Genomic DNA, 23,407 nt, shown 5'->3' on the forward strand with positions numbered 1-23,407 from the left:
CTTTCTGAATCAAAACAGTTCACACAATGCATCAAAACTTTAACAACCTATGAATTGTATTACTGGAGTCTAAAAATTCATAATTTTAAATATCAAAAAATAACATCTTAATTTTTTTCCAAAGTAACATTTTAAAATTTAAGATTCCATTTTAAATTGCTTTACCATCGTTGCCATCCACAGCTTCATAATAAAGAATAATCAAATTTAGTACTTTGATATTTTCCAATGTTTTCTGATATTGAATTAGAATTTTTGTGTGTAACATTTCGCATAAACTTTGTGAATAAATGCAGGAGAACAGCAAAAACTTTAACCAAAAATTTAACCCACTTTTTTCAAAATTTCAAGAGTTACAACTGTTTTAATAAAAGGTATCCGGGATAAATTCGGATATCTTCCTCTTCCGATACGTTGCTGAGGAAATTCGGATAAATTATTCGGAGCAAATTCAGACGCATTTAACATCAGGATACTTTTATCAATTTATATCTCAAATATAAATAATATATAAATAAGTATGCCATTATTTTGCAGCGATTTATGTTTATTTTAACTACCAAGTTAAAGTTTAATTTTAAACTTTCTTAAGAGCCTTCATTCTCCTAATTGTCAATGCCAGAATATTCAAATTTGGTCGCGCGCGTGAAGGAAGGTAAATTCTATCTTGTGAAGAAAGAGTTTAAAAACCAAGGTTCAGTAGGAAAGTTAGAGAGTTAGGCTATTGCCGTCACCTCAGTAGTGTGAGTCACTCTCGGAGTTATTGCTGGTTTACGAGGCCTAACAGCATTTTATTTGCTACCACTAATTTCGACACGAGTTTAAGAAGCAGGAATATGTAATTTCTGTAGCTTCTATTACTTGTGATCAACTTCGAATTTTTTGTTTAGTTCTGTGATTTCAGTTACCATCCAAAGGAGGCGTAGTTAGCTTCGAGTTGACGCTTCGTAAATTTTAAAAGAGTTTAATAAAGGGCACTTTTAACCCTTCTTCTGTAAAGTTCCTACCAGAACTTACTACACGAACGATTATCACTTAGACGTTAAACAAACTGTAAACGTCAGCATTGATCAGCTGACTCCGTTCACGAACACACATATTCACTTTTCTTAAGGGGACTCATACACCTTAAACCCCTCATGATCTTCGAATATGTGACTGTTTCAAGAATTGGGATATTTTATTTATTTTAAAAGCAATTATTTCCAACGTTTTAGAGCTGACTACATAATATAGCTGCTTTGGAAACTAGTAACCAGAAAGTTTGTGTTGCCACAAATAATTTTGTAATTTAATCCTCTTTGTGACAAAATATTTCGCCATGTTTCCACCTTGCGCGCATGATATTTTAAAAATGGCTAATGGTACATACTTGAAACTTGATGGAATTCTTTATATGGGCACTATTTTCTAACTGAACCAACAGTCTGATGAATATTTTAATAATGAAAAATTTTATGGACGAAAACGTTACAAATTTTCTTAATAAAATACATTTTATATACTCAACTAAAAATAAAATAAAAATTTAACATGAAAATTTTAAAATTTTAGGTTTACAATAGTTTCTAAATGTTATAAAAGCTATATATTAAATATGGAATTAAATTATGAAACAGAATGTTTTAAACTGTGCGCGCAAGTTGAAAACAGGACGAAAAATGTTCTCAAAAACGGATTAAATTATAAAAATATTTGTGGCAACAGAAACTTTCTGATTACTATTTCAGAAAGCAGCTATATTATGTAGTCAGCTGTAAAATGTTGGTAGTAATTGCTTTTAAAATAAATAAGTTATCCCAATTCTTGCAACAGTCACCTATTCGAACATCTTACGGGTTTTAAGGTGTATGAGTCCCCTTAATATAAGATAACTGTGTAAGAAATTTGGCGAAAAATACTTGTTCGATCTTAATTTTATTTAAAAAACGGAATAAAGGACGAGAATCATAATATCACAAGATTCCGTTTTTCAATATTCCGTTTTTTAAATAAAATTAAGATCAAATTAAGAACCAAGAACGAGAATCATAATATCACAAGCTCGATATAGAGAGAAGTTGAGAAGAAATGCGTAGATTATAATATGAAAGTTAGGCTAAGATTAATATAGCTAGGTATATATGCTTTATTGCTGTCGTTTGACTCAGATTTTGGTTTGAAAAACTTAATATTTTTTGCATTATATAAATACAGTGATTATGAGAGTTATATGAGAATAACGTGGCAGGAATTCGGTTTTAGACGACGCTTTTTAAGAAGGCTTATCACAATCATGTTACTTTTTTAAATTGAAAGGGAAAATAACATATATATATACAGGGTGATTATAATTAAAGTTTAAGTTTCAAAACGCTATAGAAAAAGAATCACTCATGAAAATGACGCCAAATTTGAAAGGAATGTTATTGAAGAAGGCGGAAAGCGTATGGCAGAAGAAAAAAATTAGTTTCAAAAGTTAGCAATATATGGCGCTGCAAGCGGAAGAAGACAAATTAAAATGTTAGTTAAATTTCAGTGTTATAAAGCCGTCAGGTACCAGGCTGTTCCTCATTTCGCGTCTCAGACGTTCGCCATGGGTGTTTCACTGCAGGACCGCGCTCTGCTGTTAAAGCTGTATTACAAGAATGATGATTGTGCAAGAGTAGCTCTGCAAAAATTCAGGACACTGAAGGGTATAAAAGAAAGCGTTGGTCCAATGAGTGTCGTAGGTCTAAAGAAAATGATGCAAAAATTCGAAACGACAGGTTCGTTTGATGTGCAATCTGGTAGAGGGAGAAAACGAGTGCATTCGACGGTAGTTGAAGAAGTGGCCACAGCATTACAGGAGGGGTCGGCCGGTGGTGTGCAACCGTGCAATGCACGAGGAATTGCCCGAACATTGGACAGGCCTACGAGCACGGTGCTGAAAATTGTACGAAACATCCTGCAATGCTATCCGTATAAAATTGGCCATGTGCAGGAGTTGCTTCCGCCTGACCTGACAGCTAGGGAGACGTTTGCGTTAGAATTCCTGGCTCGCATGGAAGTGGATAATGAATGGCCGTGGAAAGTTTTGTGGAGAGATGAAGCCCGTTTCCATCTAACAGGATACGTGAATACCCAGAATTTTCAAATATGGGCAACAGAAAATCCACTGGCAACGCACCCCGTACCACTTCTTCCTGAAAAGGTCACGGTATGGTGTGGCTTTACGGCATCATTCATCCTAAAACCATATTTTTTCGAGCAGACGGGTGCTTCCGGTCCTGTTACTGCAACCGTCACTGGTCAGAGGTATGCGTCTCTTTTGCGCAACCACGTGATTCCAGCTCTGCAACAGCGTGGATGTGTGGATGAAATCATTTTTATGCAAGATGGCGCTCCTCCGCACATAGCACATCCCGTGAAGCAGCTGTTGAGGCGCCATTTCGGAAATGCTCGAATTATCAGCCGTCATTTCCCTACAGCTTGGCCGTCCCGATCGCCTGATCTTACTCCGTGTGATTTCTGGCTGTGGGGATATCTGAAGGATGTTGTGTTCCGTGCTCCAATTGCAAATTTAGCGGAATTAAAGGCACGCATTTCGCAACACATTCTGAACATCACCCCGGAGACACTGCGATCCGTTGTGGAACATGCTGTTTGTCGCTTTCAACTTGTTGCACACGACGGTGGACACCATATTGAACATGTTTTGTGCCAGTCTCGCGACAGTTCCGAACTTCTTTGATGAATGGTTCTTATGCGGTATGTCGCCGCAAAACTCTTGAAACCGATTTGTCCCTTTCGATGTGATATGTACAGTCATGCAAATAAAATTATTCAACAATTCTAATTTGTGAATGCGTTTTAATGTGTAACTTCCACCTTAGCCATTGTTTTACGAATCGCTTCTCGTTTCTCGTCGTGATTCTGCCGCTTACAGCGCCATCTGTTGCTAACTTTTGAAACTAAATTTTTTCTTCTGCCATACGCTTTCCGCCTTCTTCAATAACATTCCTTTGAAATTTCGCATCATTTTCATCAGTGGTTATGCATAGATAGATGGATAAAACTGTATATAATAATGATGCATTCATTAATTAAAGAACTGTAAACAAGGTATAAAATATTTTGTTATTTGCTGAATAAAAAGTTAGTAAAATAAATTATAGTAATAAAAATGAGATTTCATGAGATTCAATGAGAATCAAAATATATATCATAAAACTCAAATATATTTATGATTTTATGATATATATCAAAATATATATCATAAAGATATATATCAAAATATATATCATAAATAATAACTTTTTATGATATATATCAAAATATATATCATAAATAATAACTTTTTATGATATATATCGTAAAAAGTTACTGACATTAACATAGAAGCTCCGATATCTAAATATAAGTAAAAATGTGGAAGTTTCAAAAGACTGTTAAAGTGAAATAATTGTACTTAAACGTGCATAGCTTATATGAGGGTAATAATATTTTATTGCAGTCATTAAGGAAATGCGATCAGAATTCTTATTCTTACATGACAACAGACTTTTGAAAAATCTACATCTATGTTACGAAATTTAAGCTCACTTAATGTTAAAATAATAACTAAATCTTTTCAACGCGTTTAAGTTCTGACTTCAAATGCCACTGCCAGAAACTGAGATTCAAGTTGTAAGAGGTGCTGGGAATGTTCTATAGCTATGAAGCGGAAATGTCCACTACGTTATGCATTTTGGAAAGCGGTCCATAAAGCAATCTACTCCCTGATGGTGAATTAACTGCTTGGAGTTTGCTTGGAGTTTAATTTCCCCATCATATGTCAAAGCTGTTCAGTAATTTCGTGCCACGAAACCGAATCAGCCAATTCAATATTTCAAAGTTTAATGAACATTCTGACGTATTTAGACAATTAAGCAACTGCGAGATGACACAGTGTGATGGAACTGAATAATATCACTTAAACGAGCCGATTCAAGTAGCTAACGAAAACTACGATGCAGTTAAGAGCGTTTGCAGATAGATATACTACTGTTTCAAGTTTATCAGAGTTGGGTATTCTCCTCACCTCTACTGAGTTCACATTGGTCTCTACATTTCACACTTTAGTTAATGGGATCATTTCCCGCGAGGTTTTGTCGAATCGTCGGCATTGTCATTACCTCAGAACATCCAGAAACTCGAGCTAATGCATGTCTGGTAACTACATAGTTCAAAGACAATGTTCGCAAACGTGTTTTTAAGAAGCTAGGATATGGCTTTCACATTTCTTACTAACGGGGTGCTCATTTATAGACAATTAATACATGCCAAAATCAGTACAGCCTTTTGCACACAATTTACTTATATCAAATTAAATCCCTCAACTTCACTTCTATCAAATAAGTCATTTAAGCTTAACTGTTGCTTGGCTTTAAAAACGAATATGACCATCCTAGAAATAGGTATTACTGCCTCTACACTCTGATTTAAAATGCATGTTTTATTAAAATATAATTTCTGAAATATAGAGTCTATCCATCAATTATATATCTTTTCATTTCTCAGTCAAACTAATTTGTTTTGTGTATCTTTTTACCATCGACAGGCACTTGAGATAAACTAATTTGTTTTGTGTATCTTTTTACCATTGACAGGCACTTGAGATATAGGGAATCAATTCATTTCTGCCTAGGTAGATTAATCGACGGAATTATCAAATTGGTGTTCAAGCTAAACTGAATATTTTAGCTTTCTTGTGTTAAATTTTATAACAAACGTAATTCAGTACTTCCTTAGGACCAATAAAGCTGTTTTTAATCACTTCTGCCAAATATTATTATTACAGCAGCATCTTGGGGGAAAACTACTATATTTACTTAATAATATTTTTACGAAATGTACAGGCGCGGTAAGACGGCTTCTTCCCCGCAAAGCAGTTTTAGTGTTGCCATAAAATGGCAAAGGAAGGCAAAGTTGCCACATTTGGCGAGAAATCGCCCATTTGGCGATATTTGGCAACAAAATTGGCAATTGAGTTTTGTCTTAGACTGTGCTGAGTCGAGAGCTATACTTTTGTATATCGTCGAGTGCATTGCAAGTTGTATCGTGGAGAGTCTAGAGAGTACGCGGAGTTCCGAGAGCGACCAAGCAGAGTTGGGAGCTGTACTCTGGTGCTTTGCAGTGAAGCTGTCTCCACTGTGATAGACTGATAACCTGAAGGCTGTGTCGCTGATCGTGTCAGCGTGTTTATAGTAGTTCATCGACGACTGTAAGACGTGTTTTGGAGCTGTCTTGACAATTACTGGCTAATAAAGTGTGTTTCGATACTTCATCAAGTAGTGTCGTCATTATTCACTCCAAATCCATACGAACCCCGTACGAACGTGAAGGAAGAAAATAACGTAACACCTGGTGTTAGAAAAAGATAAACGTAACAAATGCTTAAAGTATTCAACGTAATTTTCCCCTTCTCAAGCCGTTCTGAAAGCGAGCTTCCCTAACTTTTAAAATGCGTCCGCATGTTGATTTATTTGCTCATAGATTTGGGAGACATAAGCTCTGATTCATGAAACAATAATAGCACTATACCTTGTACAAATGTAATACTATATCTCGTACAAATGTAAAATATAATGATATAACTGATAGACTAGCGAGGGAGGGTACTTCAGGTTTATGCTGAACTTTTGACCTACCTTGAACCTATAGCCGAGAAAAAAGGTTTTAATTAGCAATTTTTGAAGACACACTCATGGTATCGTGATACAGGTCTTGCTACTGCCATTAGTTGCAAGAGATTGGTCTTGCTACTGCCATTAGTTGCAGGAATGACCACACAGCTCTGGCTTGCTTGACTTGAAGCTACTGCGCAAATTCTACTTAGTTGTGTTGCCTTGATAAGCGAAGAACTGCTGAAGAGAAATTCGTGCTGGAAGTCATTAAAGCGAATGAACTTATGGATCTGATCCGATTCAGATCAGAGGGTTTAGTAAGAAGAAGAAGATAATAGTGAAGAACTTAGAAGAATAGAAGAAAACAGGGATATATAATGCTAATGAAGAGGTACAGACTGAACCGCGCCGAAGACGACGACAGCGGGAATGATAAATGGTAACTATTTACAAGCTGTGCAGATTATATAGACAGTAATTCTAGCAAAGGTAAATGATTTGGAACATAGGTGGTAGCAGTGGACGACGATAAGGGGAGGATGTGATTCAAGATACAAGAAGAGGATAATACATAGGATAAGTTGTAAAAATTAGGAGCGTCACGACAGCGAAACGTTAGTTAATTGTTTGGAGATAGATATTTTAATTATGTTTCTGCACTGCTGCTGTAATAAGACTCAATGGACAGAATAGAAAGATTTTGATTTTGGTGTGCCTTAATATACCTAAATTTGGATAAACGATAAATGTGAATTACGCATGCACAGTAAGTACCAAAAAAGAATACGTAATATCTTCACCTGTGAAACGCGTATTCTTTCATAACATTAATGTTGTTGTATGAATTTAAAAACATATTTGGTCACAAAAAAACCTAATAACTCCAGTCAGATAGCTGGCATAATTACATTCGCGAGTTCATAGCAGAAGAACAGGGTTTCGAAGAAAGTGAAATCTTGAAAAAAAGTCAGTAATTAAATTTCGATGTCATGCTTACAGAATACTCTAGGACTTGGTAGGAATGCAAACTGTTCAGCTGTTTTTTAACAAAATGCTCTGTTTTGTCGACCTCGTTCACAGGTATGAAAATAAATAATTATATGAAGAAACACGAGGAATTGCTGAGACAATTAAAGCCCTGAATCGACGTGGGACGAAAAGTTACCATACGTGTCTTGTAGCCTTTATTCACGCGTGCGAGCGTAACACTAAAAGTCCAATTCAGACCAATGCGGTTACGCGTTCGGGCGGATAGGTAACAAGTTAGAGAATCCGGACACCCGGGCGGCTTTCACTGACTATTCGAGTATCTTCCGAATCTCGCAACTGTCCAGAAAAAGAATATTGCAAAGAGGGGCAGATGTTGGGAGACAGGCGTATTGACTACAATACCAATGTTCGGGCGGATAGCAGTGACCAATCAGAAGCAAGCTCAGAGGCGCTATTTTCAGAGAGTTAAAACCATTCAAAACATGCATTGCTACTTTCAGAGTGGCGCGGATGTTTATTGCTTCCTGGGCGTAAAGTCTGAAACCAACTCTCCCCGCAAGACACCTTAGCTCGGAGGTAACACACTGAGTGGAAAATTCAGGTAATACTGGATGCTTCTATTGGGGGCTCGGGGCTTTGCTTTGCTCACCTTTGACGGTGTGAATACAGGTTTTGTTTTTATCTGGCAGGATATTTTTTTATGCAAAAAAGGTTTGCACTCATTTTTCATTGACTATAAACATAACTTTTGCCTTCCAGACGCGATTGTGAGCATTATCCTTCTTTTAACAACGGGGATTTGACACAATTCATAAGATGATCTGACTGTTCTAGTCCGATTCTACATCGACTGACACCGGACTAGCAAAAGCGACACTGGTATCATTATAAAACTGTTATTTTACCTAATTAAGAAATTTAGGGAATTTTTAATTTTAAGAGAGTTGCTATGAGTAAACCATTTGTTAACAAAATAAGAAAACTATTGTTTTTACTGAAAGAAACCTTGTCAATATTTAGCTCATCTTTCCACCTTGACGATGTGGCGATGGTTTCGGCGAGTAATTTTTATCGCCAAACTTGGAGAGAAATCTCTAAAAGTCACCAGAGTTGGCCAGCATTTGGTGACATTTTCGTCCCATCCCTCTATAGCTGTAATTGTACTGTAATTTACCCCTCTATGTAACTCGGTTTCTTATTTGTAACTTTAACCATATATATCTTTAAGTAATTTCGAGAACTGTAAGGTACTAGAGTTTCTAGGTTGTCGAGGGAAAACTACATAAGACCGAAGAGATCATTAGTATTCAGTTTTTAGTTCATAGTTAACTTCAGACAACTGAGACATCGTGTGAGTCTCGCTCTTTGGATGTGCTTTGCATTCCGTTGCGTTTAACGTTATTACTTGTTTGAAGTGGTGACAGCTGATTATGCTGTGTTATAGTAAAAGGAGCTGTTCAAGTACTTTTCTGAAAAGTTTCAGAACAGTAAAATGTTCTTTTGGAAAAGTAAATTCTATCACGCTATCATCGGTTCTGTCTGCTTCTAATGCATTATGAACCCCGTGCGAAAGCAAAAATAATTTCCTTTTTTAAAAATTTTATCCAGCAAGTTTATCCATTTACCTGATTAAATTTAGTAATGTAGGCTTCAAGATTTATGATTTGAAATCAGCTTTTCTTTCACTATGTTAGAAAATATCATTAAATAATGGTTAAGAAATAATTTTTTTCTTTTTAAATGTTTAGCATCTTCGTTTGGAACTCTTGTAACAGCTTCTAATATCAAATGAATTCCCTAGGGAACTGTTGATTGGAAAGGCCATCACGTAGATGCGTCTCTTATTTGACAGTCGTCTCCTCTTGAACCCGTCGAGGCCTTAGTGCAATCGATTCTAGGAATCCCCTTACATGTCTTTTGACCATCTCATGCATCTTAATCTTGTAACCAACTGTCACGAACAAACAAAATCTTAAACAGACTTCTAAACCTTGTCGTTGATTTTATTATTTCTGGAGACAGTGGTTTTATGAAGCGGCAAATGTTTAGTGATTTTGAGTTTATAAAATGGTTTGTGTATTCATTTTATGTTAACAAGAGCCTGATTATATCAACCAGTGATTTTATATGTGTAGGAAATGTTAGGGCAAACTCTGAAAATACCTCGTATAATTTAAAGAATGTGCTAAATATTACTTTAAATTCAAGAATATTTTTTAATTCAAAATTTAAAATATCAGATGCGGTAATGTCTAGAGATAAACACTCGTGAAAGTCATTATGATGGCTGATATTAAAGTTATTAACGGTATTTTGTAACCCATTTTCTCATCACCCAAGCAAGTATTCTTGGTATTAATTTAGAAGTCATATAACAAAATATCAGCATTATGTTTTTAAATTTTCACAGGACTAGTTTTCGATGGTTTTCCCAATCATCATCCTCAGCTGCAAAACCACAAATGAACGAGGTAAGATATAGTGATTAGATAAGATAAGAAAGTTTGGACAGAAGTTAAGCTACTGGCGCCATCTGTTGATGAAACGAGAACTAAAACATAATTTCCCTAAAGGCTGAAGGCAAAAATAGATTGGAATTAGGGTCGTTAACTAGAACAGAATGAATTTTTTGAATGTGAAATGCCTCTAGAAGATCTAATTCACCTATGGAAGATGCTTTTTGAATAATTTCGGCTAGAGAAAAATTGAAAGTGTAATTTTCGGACCAACAATGCTGGGTAACAGTCTGACCAACAATGCTGGGCAACATTGCTGGGCATATTCTTCGTGTTAATGGTTAAAATATTAGCAAACTGGAAGATATAATGATTTGATTTTCTCCAGGGGTACAAATGAGTTTTCCTGTTTCCTGGTCCCAAATTTAAATAGTCTTTGAAATACCCTACTGAAAAGCGATGAATGATGCTTCGTCGCCATGTGGGTTTGGTTCATTTAGTTTCATGCTCCTACATTGTCATTCATTAAATGTATCAAAAATCTATTATTAAAATTATCAAATTTTCTAGTGTATGTTCTCTTGATGGAAGCAGTTATCATATCCCTGTAGCATCTAAAAGATAGGTAATTCGATTTCCTGCGGGGTTACAGTGGAATTATCAAGTTTTCTGGCTCCAAGTTATCTCTATCAAGTTGACGGTCTCTATTTGTGCTGTAAATGTTTAGCACGTCCACCTGGCAGTTCAAAGACTTGTGGTTCGAATCTCGTACAACGGAGTAGTTGATTTTTCATGTTTCTCGACTTCAAAAACCTATGTTCATACACACTTTCCTGAAACAGAAACTGATAATTTTATAATTTCATATGACGAAGCTGATAATATTTCATTTCCTTTACTACAGATATTTCTAGAAAATAATAAACCCCAGAACACATTGATGTATTTATTTCAGATAGCTTAAATGTAAGTAACAACACTAATGATAAATTTGTCTTTACCATTAACAAGAATATGAAATCACGCATTATAGATAGCTTTTCAGTCGCATTTCAGATAGCTTAAATGTAAGTAACAGCACTAATGATAAATTTGTCTTTACCATTAACAAGAATATGAAATCACGCATTAAGTATATTCAGTTTATTCAGACGTATATTGCCAGATAATGAGAAAAGCCTAAAGGGAGAAAAAGTACACGATGTCGTTTGTGCAGAAACTGGAAAATGCCAATCGTGTCTATGGAAGAGTCGTAAACAGATCAAAGAGCAGAGAGCCATGGTACTTGAAGAGCCAATTTTTCCTTTTCTCATTTGTCTGCCACTCTCGGTTAATGGTCAGTCGTTTTCTGACCTTTGTATTTCTTTTGCACTTCTTAAGGTGTTATTTCTGTGCTGTTTTTTGTTAGGCTACATATACTAGAATAACCGACAATGGTTTCCGAAAATAGGTTCAGTACGTGTTCGACAGCATTCTTTGACAAATATGTTGAAAACTTATAACGTTGCGCGCCTCTAACTAGCACGCAACCAAGAGGTGACTGTGAAAGCTTGTATAAACCACAGAGTCTTATAAAGGGTTTAAGTCCCTTTTTATTCAACGTACTAATTTACAATTGCGTTCTCTTGACGCTTACAAACGGTGCCAACTCGGCAGTCAAAATAAAAATAAAAACCTGAAAAGAAATTAAAGACAATATTCTAACTACGAGGCTCTCTCAAATAACTAACTCACCGCGTTTTACAATACGGCTGCTAATTCAGCAGACTTGAAGCTCACTGGAACAATTGCAACTACTTCCCGCCAAGCACATAGGCCGCAACGCGGGGTTTTTCAAATCTCTATAACTACCTCCGCGCTCGCTAAGTAAGAATAACTCTCTCTCACCGAACTTGTTTCCTTCTATTTAAATCATACTACTTCCGCTGATAATTTGAATCCTTGCGCGTTCTACTCAAATTTACATATTCTGGCATTGGCAGTTCCAGGGGAAAGTAAGGATTGACAGGAAAGATAGTTTAAACTTAAAATAAATGTTAGTTAAAATAAATATAAACCCTACAAACTGATAACAAACTCTTTCCTTTGAATTAAAGAATTAGATTATAACATGGTAATTAATTTGTAATAGTAAGGCATAATCACAGATTTGTATTTCGAAGTTGGGCAAAGTTATAAAAACTTTGAATAATGAAATAATTTTCTTAATTTAGAAAAACTGTAAAACTATTTGGCTTGTTTACAAAAAAAAGCGCATACTATATAACAAATGTCATACCTTATATCTTTTTATTGAACGTCAACATTTGCTTAACCTAAGATTTCCGAAGCATTTCAAAGGGAAACTTATCTCTCAACAGAAAGAATATTTTTAAGACTAAAAGATAGGAAAAATATGCATAGCATTTTAATCATGTATGTATAAAGAGAAAGATAAAAAGAAAAAGAAAAATAGGCTAAAAATTAGAACTAAAAAACTTTCTAAAACCGTTCTGCGCTAGAGCAGCAGAATTGAAGTAGAATAAACATAAAGCATGTAAATTATTATTAAATTCTAATTAAAGCAAGAGAGTTCCTCTATAACAGGGTTTCTTAAACTGTGGGTCGCAATCTCCAAGGGGGTCGCGGGACCTGTAACGGGGTGTCGCCAAAACTTTAAGCAGTTTTGATATTTCTTTAACTTATTGCAATAATTTTACAATTTCCAAATATTTTTACACGATGTATCTGAAAATATATAAGACAATACAGACAAAGAAAAAAACGAAAATGTTTCGACACATTCTTTTTATAATATAAACTTTCATTTTTCTTGGTTTGCACGTGACACTAACATTTTGTTAATTATTTAAAATTTTCACATTGTTCTATGTCTTAAAATTAGAAATTAAAGTTAATAAGCTAAAACTGCAATAGTATTTTACAGTAAAAGTGAACACATTGACGGTTTCACTCACGCGTATGTCGGATTTGCGTAATACTTATGGGGTCCCACAAACTTTTTGTAAAAATTATGGGGTCCTGCGGGTCGGGAAAAACTCTCAGTGGTACAAAGGGGTCGAGATTGAAAAAGGTTTAAGAAACCCTGCTTTATAATATAAAAATTTCAACTGTTTATAAGAGGTTTAACACAATATCATAACAAATCCAGTTAAAGAAAGAATTCACAGTAGAACAAACTCGAGAAATAAAAGTACAAAAGGGAAAATGTACAAAATTATACAAATAAAAATTAATCTCCTTTCATTATAACTCCAATACAGAACTCTAGCGGAATTACCCAATATTAATTAAGTTAGATTGAGTGTAATGTATCACGAATCATCTAATATTAAATGCACGAGCTTTAGGAGCCTTACACCTCGGTCGCACGCATAAAGAATGCGATAATTGCCTACTTATTTAAATTCCCAACTACAAAATATTGTATTGTGATTTTGTTATATATCTGTAACTGAAAAACAACTTATAAATATATATTTATCTATTTCCAGACAAAGCGAGATGCTTGGGATAAGATGATGACTTTAGGCACCACGCAAGATGAATTGAGGCTAACCTACACAGAGGCACAACAAAAGGCACTACGATCAACAGATAAACCTTCAGTGCAAGTATGCTGTGAAACCTTTTATCTAAATGCTTCAATTTAAAAGCTTTTATCAACTTTTAGGCAGCAGTATGTATAACACTCCCTAAGATGTACATTGCATTGCTGTATAAAACAGCCTACAAGCATTATGGCATGACCAGCCTTTATATGGGTATGAACAGGTCTGTTTTGATTATATACAAAGCCTTCTCAAAGCAATCTAAGAGACAGTCACGACATTGCCATTACTCCTTAGTCATTATTCCTAAGCACACATTCCTTTATCAAACGTTTGTACACACTGGGAATAAATATTTACTGCAGGTCGTATATCGTAAATATAAAGCAATGGCTTGCTTTATATTTACGATATACGCCCTGCAGTCTCATTACAAGAGAAAAATAAGTTTTTCTGATAACAGTGGAATCTGCTTTATTATTTAGATTAAAAACGAATGGGTAACGTTTATGAATTAACATATTTGCGTCAGCTATCATATTTGACATTGATCTGCGTCTTTTACGGGAAATCTTTCAGAAATCTTGCCCAGTATTTAAATGCATTTGAGCATAAATACTTATTTGATTCTGTACAGAATGCCTTGAAAGTTGTAAGGTACACCTTGCGAAAAAAAAAAAAAAAAAAAAATGAGACAGTTCTACGTCTCCCTACTGAGCCGACTGACGAAATTTTACTTGCATTTTTCATGTCTCGAAAGCGCGACTTAGAATGTATATTAGATTTATATATAACATTTTCTAACATAGGTATTTTGACGCAAAACCAGACTTTTTTTTTAAATAACATATTCATGTTTTTATATTTCGAATCTATGACTCAAATTACGCTAAAGTGCCAGGTTTTGTAAAAATAGCTCAAGTAGTTTTTAAAAAGTCAGCTCTCAATGTCAATGGAATATGGTATGTATTAATCAATATCTCTTTTTTTTTACTAAACATACTGGATTTCTTCTTTCACAATTCGAAATTCAGGTTCAATCAAAATAAAATTCGCAGCTATTTTCTGATTTGTTTTTTTTTTTGATTTGTAATTTTTTACTAATTTTTATAAATTTTTCGAAAACATTTCGAAGTACAATTTATAAATTTTTTCCCATCGCCTTAAACTGGATATTTTCTAGGCATACCTGCAAAAAATTAGAATTTGTTATTCAAAACTTCCTACTGCTGTACGTGAATTTATATATTGGCACGTTTTGAAATTTGGCATGTTTATCATAAGGAATAAAAATGCCAAATATGGTTTATACATTTTTTAAAAATTATTTGAAATAATAAAAGATGCACCTTTTATTCCGCTGGTACACAAAGAAAGGGAAAGGAAAATAAGTTGCCATAAGTTAAGAATTTCGCGAAGAGAATTATTCTTAGAACAAACTGAAAAAAGTGCACCAAGAGAAACTTTAAAATTTCTCTGTTATTTTCTCATCATATTTTATAAAATGTAATATTTAGGCATACTTAGATAGTTAGAAACGAAATATGAAAAAAAAATAGTTATCCCATTTCAGAAAAAAGGTCCGAATTTTTGTCCAAATACTTATGTTAAAACAGTGCTTTATATAAATCTTACATATATATTCTAAGTCGCGCTTTCAAAACATGGAAAACCCAAGTTAAATATTTTAAATCGGCCCAGTAGAACGGGAGACATAAAACTGTCCCCCCTTTTTTTTGTCCAAAGTGTACATAAGCGTACAATTATTCCTAACCAATAAATCTCCTCAAAGATAGATAAAAAGTAATCGGAAACAATTTTCATTTACATCCTCAGGTAAATTTAGTATAATGAATATATCAGTAAGCATATGCACGCATTTATGTCACTCCTGAATGAAGAACGTTTCAATTATCAACAAATACTAACACATCCGATAGTTTTAGTTCCTGTGTACGTTCAGATTATCTGTGCACGTCATATTGGATCGTTAACTTCCATTTTATACTTTCATAAGGAGTGATTCACTAAACTTAGTCCCTAGTGAGACTGTCAGCGAGAGTTACATGAGTTATTGCTCAGTCTATTAAAATAGCATAAATTTAGAAAAGATTTAAACAACAGCTTTGTTAAACGCTTTAAACTTAACAAGTACATACCTTGAGCACACAGAATAATCTCCTCTGCCTAGAGTACTTAAACTAACATAAGCTATAAATTAAAACTCAAAGTAATTTAAGGGGACGGTGGACTTTAAAAATTAGTTTAAGTTTTTGTGTTTTCAACAAGAAATTTTACATATATACATATTATAACATCAGTTTATAAAATATATGTTCAAAATTTCAATTTATTTTAAATTAAAAATTTTTAAAACAAATAATTAATTATTTTAATTAAAGATTTAAAAAGCTCCTTGCGCGCTAATTTTCAATATTTTTTCCTAATTTTTTCCTTTTAGTTAGTTATAAAGACTTGACAAAAGTTTTTGTGTATCCATTATTGAATAGGATGGATCAGAAATTTTCAAAAACGATTTTTGTAGACTTGAACCCAATTTACAGAAAAAAGTCACCTTTTGTTAAACATTATCACACGTTTAAACTTCTTAATAACCTCATATCCAAAAATGCATACACAAATCTACTGTAACATATAGCAATATAGTTTCTTTCAAATATCATTCATTTTTAACTAAAAATGAGACGCATGGAGCATTTTCAAGACATACGAACTGCGAAAAAATTTGTTTTGAGAAAATCGAATTCAAAGTTTTTCTTCAAACTTCCCTTTAATACATGGTCATGAGAAACAGCAAATTAAATATTAATATGTAGACAATAGATAACATTGTTGTATCATTTAACTATTTTTAATCGCATAATATTAAATTTGAGAAAAATAAACATATCGAAAATCGCTATGTGATTCGAAGTTAGAGGTAGAAACAATTTATGAATTATATCCAATGAAACTTAAAAATTCACCCGCATCATATGTTTTACCTTCATTTGTTACATTTACATTAATTTTTAAGGCTTTACAATATTTTTTACTATTTCTGTTTTTTTTTTTTTCAAGCAGGTAAACTTCTCGTTTTGCTCTAGTTCAAGCGACGATGATTACTCTTTTTTGCAGCATGTAGGGAAATCCATTTGGCTTCCTCCTGTTCTACGCCTATACCATTTACATAATCAAAGTTAAATTCATTAATGGTTCTCAATACTGAAACTTCTAGCCTTTTTTTAAAGAAATAAACACTTCTTTTGGTCAAATATATATAAATTATAACATCAGTAAATAACTGTTGAAATACATTTTTTTACTTTTTCTCCAAATTTTAAAGGGCAAAGTTTGCGCTGTTTGCACATTTTAAATGCTTGTAACTTCTTTAAAAATTATAATATTTGAAATCGGTTTTTTGCATATGATGTAGTTACATATGTGGAAGATTAGGAGACTAAAACAGCAAATTCAATATTTTGGTTGATTTTTAGCTATTTTAAAGTCCACCGTCCCCTTAACACTGGAAATTAACAACATAAAAATCTACCAATCGTTCTCTCACATATTCTAACTGCTCGAGAAAACTCGCATAGAAAAATTCCAACGTCGGTCAAAGTAAATTCTCAGAGCTAGGAAAGTAAATATCATAATGGTCAGCATCGCTGCCAAACTGTCTCCCTAACATTAAAGATCTCTATTCTTGTAAACATATAGCTAATATGAAACCTGGCAACCCTGCAAAAGCTGATAAGAATAGAAGTATTAATATAGATAAAATAAGAATGTAGTGGGTTTCTCAACATGGGCCTAATATTGATGGAAGAGAAGTATGTGCTCAGGCGATAATAACGACAGGAAGGACGTTAAGCGGACGCTATCTGACGATGTCGTGTCTATGACAAAATACAATTATATAGCTTCGAAGCTGTCAAAGACAGCTTTTGCAACCTCGGCAGCTCTATCAGTATAAAGTAGGTCCACTGGGTCTTCAATGCCGATGTTAAACAGTCTGGCCTGGATTGCTGGGCAGCTGAAAATGGGATGGCGAGACTCATTGAAAAAGAAGCTGCCAGAGCCTCAAAGAGGTTGGACTTCTGCCTGTTGGTCCGCGAAAAGTATTTTATTTCCCTCCTACCAATTGTATTTTCCTCCTACGCTATCTATTTATGAAACAAAAAACAACTGCAAAATAAATTTTTTTATAGCTGAGGGTAACGATTGACTGTAATCAGGATGTTTAGCTGCACGTCCTAGCGCTGCGTGGTTCTAGTAACCCGGGGGTCTCCCCCGGGGTCGCTGGGTAATGTCCCGCTGCGACGGGCTCGCCCAAGCGACTGGTAGGAGCATTAGACGACCGGTGCTGCCTGGTGTCGTATCCAGGTGGTGCGCTGCTCTCCTGGAGGGTAATAGTGGAAGTTGAACTTCCACGATGTGCCGAAAGGGGGAGCGGACCTGCAGTGATATTGAGTTCTCGGAGCAGGGAAGCCAAAACTCTTATCTCTTATCTTATCTAGGGCTGAGAAATTTTTATGAACTTGAAATCTCACTAGAAAATCTAATTTGACAAAGAAAAATATGTTTTGAATAACTTTGGCTGCAGAAAGATGGAAAATGTGATTTTTGACCAACAGTATTCGGCAGCAGCGAATTTATGTGTTTCTGTTTTCTTAACATATGCGTCATGTTCTTTAGGGAAAAATTTTAATTGTCTCATAGTTTCGCCAATGCAAATTCAACTACATTGGCAAACAATAATATGTACATATATCACAAGAACTTATATCCAGCATGGAATGTTTAAGTATGGGAATGCGAATTTTATTGGTAGAATCATTTCTGTAAAATGCGTGCAGTTTTATAGATAATCGATGAATGAAAGCTTCTGTCAATAGCAACTGCTTTTAAGTGGTTACATTCTTGATCAAGAGCTGACTTGGATTAGCAAATACGAAACGCTCGAAAAAGAAGGAATAAAATGAAACTAACTTCTGTTTAATCGAATGACATGATTTGAAGTGTTCTAGAAGGCAAACACATAACGTTTTATAGTATACAGTTGTCCTGACGTTAGATATGTTGCATCTGACAAAGATGTCGAGGGACGGAAGGGAATTGAATGTCTCAATTGCAAAAGCAAACTGAATAACTGGATCAATGGAATTCATTATTTAAAGAACATTACTTAAATCATTTTTATGACTGTCAAACAGAGAAAATGTGCTGTCAACGTAGCTGAACAATACAGAAAAGCTTAAATTTTCAAATAATTTGGATTCATAGCCTTATCACTCCCTATTTTAGATCGTAAAAGTTAATCCAACAGTCTTACAAGAAACTAATCATACAAGTTAAACTCATGTAACAGACGTGCAATAATCATGGTATCTCTTCATAAATATACCTTCAGAAAAAGGTAAGTGTATTTCATATGGAATTTGCTGGTTTTTCTAAATCTGCTTAAGAAATATTGCACCTGAAAAAACGATAAACTAGCAAAAAACTTATATTGCGGTCGCAAGGCAACATCCACTAATTCCATAGTAAAGTATTAGTGCCCTGATTTCTTCTTACTTAGCAACTCTCATATGCCACTGTCTGTTGAGTGATCTTGATAGTTAGATCTATACTCATAGCTAGATTCAATGCAGTATTCAATTTTTTTATCTGAATTCTTTATGGCTGAGGTAAACGTTTTCCCAGTCCGTGTGTCTAGAACTTCAAGATCTCGGCTATGCCTCAATTGGAAACCATTGTCTCCTCATTCTTAAATATACATGGTATCAATGTTGAGTCATTAGATTTAGTTAGGGGCACGAAGAATGGAAAAACACGATGCCTTCTGATTCGATCTTCTTATCTTCCGACCAAATGAACATGTTTCCAATTGAAAGATGAAGGTAAAGAAGATACACAGAAAGAAAGAAGAAAATACCTTGCATTCTCTCCAACTTAAGTGACTGAAGAGAAGGGAACTTAATCTACAAATCCAGATGGGGACGAATTCTCTACCATCAGAGTTTAGTTCTCGTGCCACTTTTAGAGTCATTAGACTTATTTAATATGGGAAAGCATGAGAAAATCAAAGATGTCTTCCCCTTTGGTTTTTAGCAGCCCTTTTGGTTTTTAGCAGGACTTGCTTACAAACATATCACAAAGGCATGCGGTAAAGAGAGAGGAAATATCTTATAACACCATGCTCTCAATTTTTTTAATTGTCACTTTCTTTAATATTTATTTGAAAGTTAGTCAATCCGATGTTAATCAGTTGTATAAATATTCTAACGGCAAGGCAATAGCATTTCAGAGCAAACCTGAAATATATGTTTAGACATCGTTTTAGTATCCATCATCTGTCTTCTCCATATCCTGAAACCTGAGTTGAACAACATGACATTTAAGACACAATAACACACCGAACAAATACTAATTCAGAAGTCAAACAATAAAAATCAGAGTTATATTTTCAAATTTTCACAGGACTAGTTTCGATGGTTTTACCCAAAACATCATCTTCAGCTGCAAAAGCACAAATTAACGAGATAAGATAAGAAAGCCTGAACAGGAGGTAAGCTACTGGCGCCATGTGTTCATAAAACCAGAACTAAAACATAATTTCTTTAAAGGCTGAAGGCAAAGATGGATTGGAATTAGGGTCGTTAACTAGAACAGAAACATTTTTTGAATGTGAAATCACTCTAGAAAATCCAGTTCACCAATGGAAGATGTTTTTTTTGAATAACTTTGGCAGCAGAAAAATTGAAAGTGCGATTTTCGGACCAACAATGTTGGGCAACAGAAGACTTCTGTGTTTCCTTTTTCTAACATACGCCTCATGCTGATTTAAATTTAAAATGTTAATGCGCATTTAATATACAGTGCATATCTGTACTAGAGATAAATTATTTTAAAAGATTTCTTAGCTGAATATATTTGCAGGACTATAGGTCCTAATCTATGGTTCCATTTTAAGAAATACGTTAAGCAAGCTAGGCCTTTCAGACTATGACAGTGTTACGTAACAGCTTTTGATAGAAAGAGATAGGTAGATAATCATTGAGGTACCTCTTTGAAACATGTAAATGTATACACATATGCTGCAATCACATGCATGTGCATGGATAGTACAGTATGTAATAATACAGAACATATGTAAGAAAATAAATTACTTTATATAAGTAATCTTGTGAATACATCGCGTTAGTTGATGTGATGTTTCTTTATCTGATGTTTCTTTGAAATTATATCTTGTAGGATTCTCCACTGTATAATTCTAAGTGTTAAAAGTGTCTTCACTTTTAACTGTAATCTTGAGAACTAGTAAGCGGATAATCGCTTGAATTCGTGAGGCAGTGAATAAACTTGGAAAGGGTTAAAAGACACTTTATTATTCAAATAAGATTTAACAGAACTCCTTCTTGGAGTTGTAAAATAAAGCCGACACTCGGGTTTCAACTTAAGAAACTAAGAATTAAACTAAACTAATCTTAACTAAAGAGATATAGCCGAAGCTATCAAAATTCTGTCAAAGTTGGCCGCTTAACGCTAATTGACTGCGAAGCTATCAAGGGCCTAAAGTACGGCCGAGCGTCATAATAGCTTACGAGAGAGTAGCCTAACAAGGTGCCAGAATATCTGATATCTCTCTCACTAAGACAGTAAAACTTCGCGGTTAAATACCGCTCTTCCTCGTTAGCATTCAGACATGATTCTAAAACTACGTTCAGGCCGGAAGTAAGTTGAAATTAAGAAGCGATAGAAAAGGAAGTTTAACTCAAAATTTAACTGTTAGTAAAATTAACAATAATCTTTACAATCTTCAGAATGAACGTTCATTCATTTACGGAAATGACAGACCTCTAACACTTTGAAGAAGTAGTGTGTTGGTACAACTAAAGGTGAGTAAATGCTACAGAACTCAAAATGTAAAGTTTAACATAAATTTTAATATTCACAAATTGTGTGTTTTCCACTTAATGAAAAGTAGGTTGTTCAACTTCTTGTTGACAACCAATTGATGGAACTCTGCGAGATATTATTTTGTAATAACTTCAGCAGCTCTGTGTAAAGTTACAATTAACTTTCAACACTTATCAAACGTCAAAATGTCATGCATTCACTTTCAATCGGATGCGCGGCTCTTAGGCAAGCAGCAGCACTAGGGGCAAACTTTTATACAGAATTATACGATTTATGTCTCTTTAGGATTTCTATCTCATTCTAACTTTGCCGATGGCTATAAAATTTGCATATATATCTGCACAGAGCGAATACACGAATAAACAAGGCATAAGAAAAGAATCAACATAAATCTAGTCTTAGTAAAATTTATATTAAATGTCACAGGTTCAGACTATGAGAACTAGTAAAATTCAACAAAATCAAAAATATAATTTTGAATTCAAAAAAGAAATGGTATAACTGCAAATTGCAATTTTATTTTATTTTATGCATTCAGCCACTTTGGCAATATTTCACCTCATATTTCCTGTCTCAGAGTGAAGAAAAACAATACCTAGACAGACGAATTTATAATCGAAGAAAGATTAATTTTTCATTTTAGCAGAAAATATGGATCTGAATAATGTTCCGGAAACCTTGCCGTCATAGAGTGGAACAAGAAAGTTTATAAAGAGATGAAGTTTTATAAGAAGAAAGTATTGATTCTCCATTTTCGATGAAATGTAGAACAGAATACCTACACGAATTCTATCTTCCTTTCTCAAAGTGGATTAGAAAAGGAATTTAAGAAGGCTAAACTTTTATGACGTTAATGGATGATACTAGTGTACTTCAGTTCAAAAAACAAACCTGATTCTCTCGATTGAATGAAACTTTAATAATCCGATACAGTTTGAGAAGAAAAAAGAACACTAACAAGAACATTTTGCAGGAAGTTGAGAAAAGAAAGAGTTCTAGACAGTAAAATCAGAAGTAATACAGCAAAGAAACAGAGATTGTCTTTCAGGCCGCAAGGTAAGAAGGAAAAGTACTGATGATAAGTGAAGGGTGAAGTTGTAATAGTTTTTACTGAGAAAGTTTAAATGATTTCTTCCGTCTTTTGTTTGCGTATTCAAAATATAAACTTTTTTTTTTTTTTTTTTTTCAGTTTTATGCTGGAAAAAGAAGCATTTCATTTAAGACAATATGTATCAGTATTTCATGTTAAGAACTATTATTTTGTAAAAATGGCATTTGAATTGAAAACTGTTCAATAAGTTCAAAATAAATACTTTTCTAGTTACACTGTGAGTCAAGTTTAAAGCTTCTTAAATTTTACACTACATTTCATTTCAAGAATAAATTTATCATAGGACAAAATGCACAATTTTAGTGAATTTAGTCCAAAAAAAATGAAGAGTTTAAAAGAAAAATGAAATACATCCTAAAAATTTTTTCAACGAATATTCTGAGCTTCTTTTCTTACATTTTTATTTCACTGAGAAATTGTAGATAATCGAATTTCGTTATATGTTTCAAATCTTAGTTTTTTAGAATAATAATTTTAGTATGGTAGGTGTGACAACTGCGATGAATATCATGCAGTACCTATCAGATTAAACGAAACTTAGTTAATAATAAGAAGTTACGTTTTCGAGGATAAAAAATTCTAAAACATCCGATTTTAACGCATTATCAAGCATTGCCAATGATAGTTGGATACTCTGATTTTTACAAGATTTCACGATTTTCATAGTGTGATTCGCACTAGAGGAAATACTAGTAATAGGTTTAATTTATTTCCAATTTTGATTGATGAAAACTGTTGAATAAATTTTGA

At 34.0% G+C, this 23,407-nt stretch overlaps 1 protein-coding gene across 1 annotated transcript in view; it reads left to right on the forward strand.

The window, feature by feature from the left end:
* Positions 1-23,407, forward strand: part of LOC118184628 (uncharacterized) — an 888,058-nt gene that overhangs the window by 560,231 nt on the left and 304,420 nt on the right. The window contains exon 4 of the mRNA XM_085824262.1: positions 13,567-13,686. Coding sequence (XP_085680388.1) covers positions 13,567-13,686 — 120 coding nt within the window. The remainder of the gene's footprint in view (positions 1-13,566; positions 13,687-23,407) is intronic.

This window comes from Stegodyphus dumicola, chromosome 9, assembly GCF_044657685.1.
Source record: "Stegodyphus dumicola isolate Sdum_Otavi_A_Nest chromosome 9, ASM4465768v1".
NCBI classification, from domain to species: domain Eukaryota; kingdom Metazoa; phylum Arthropoda; class Arachnida; order Araneae; family Eresidae; genus Stegodyphus; species Stegodyphus dumicola.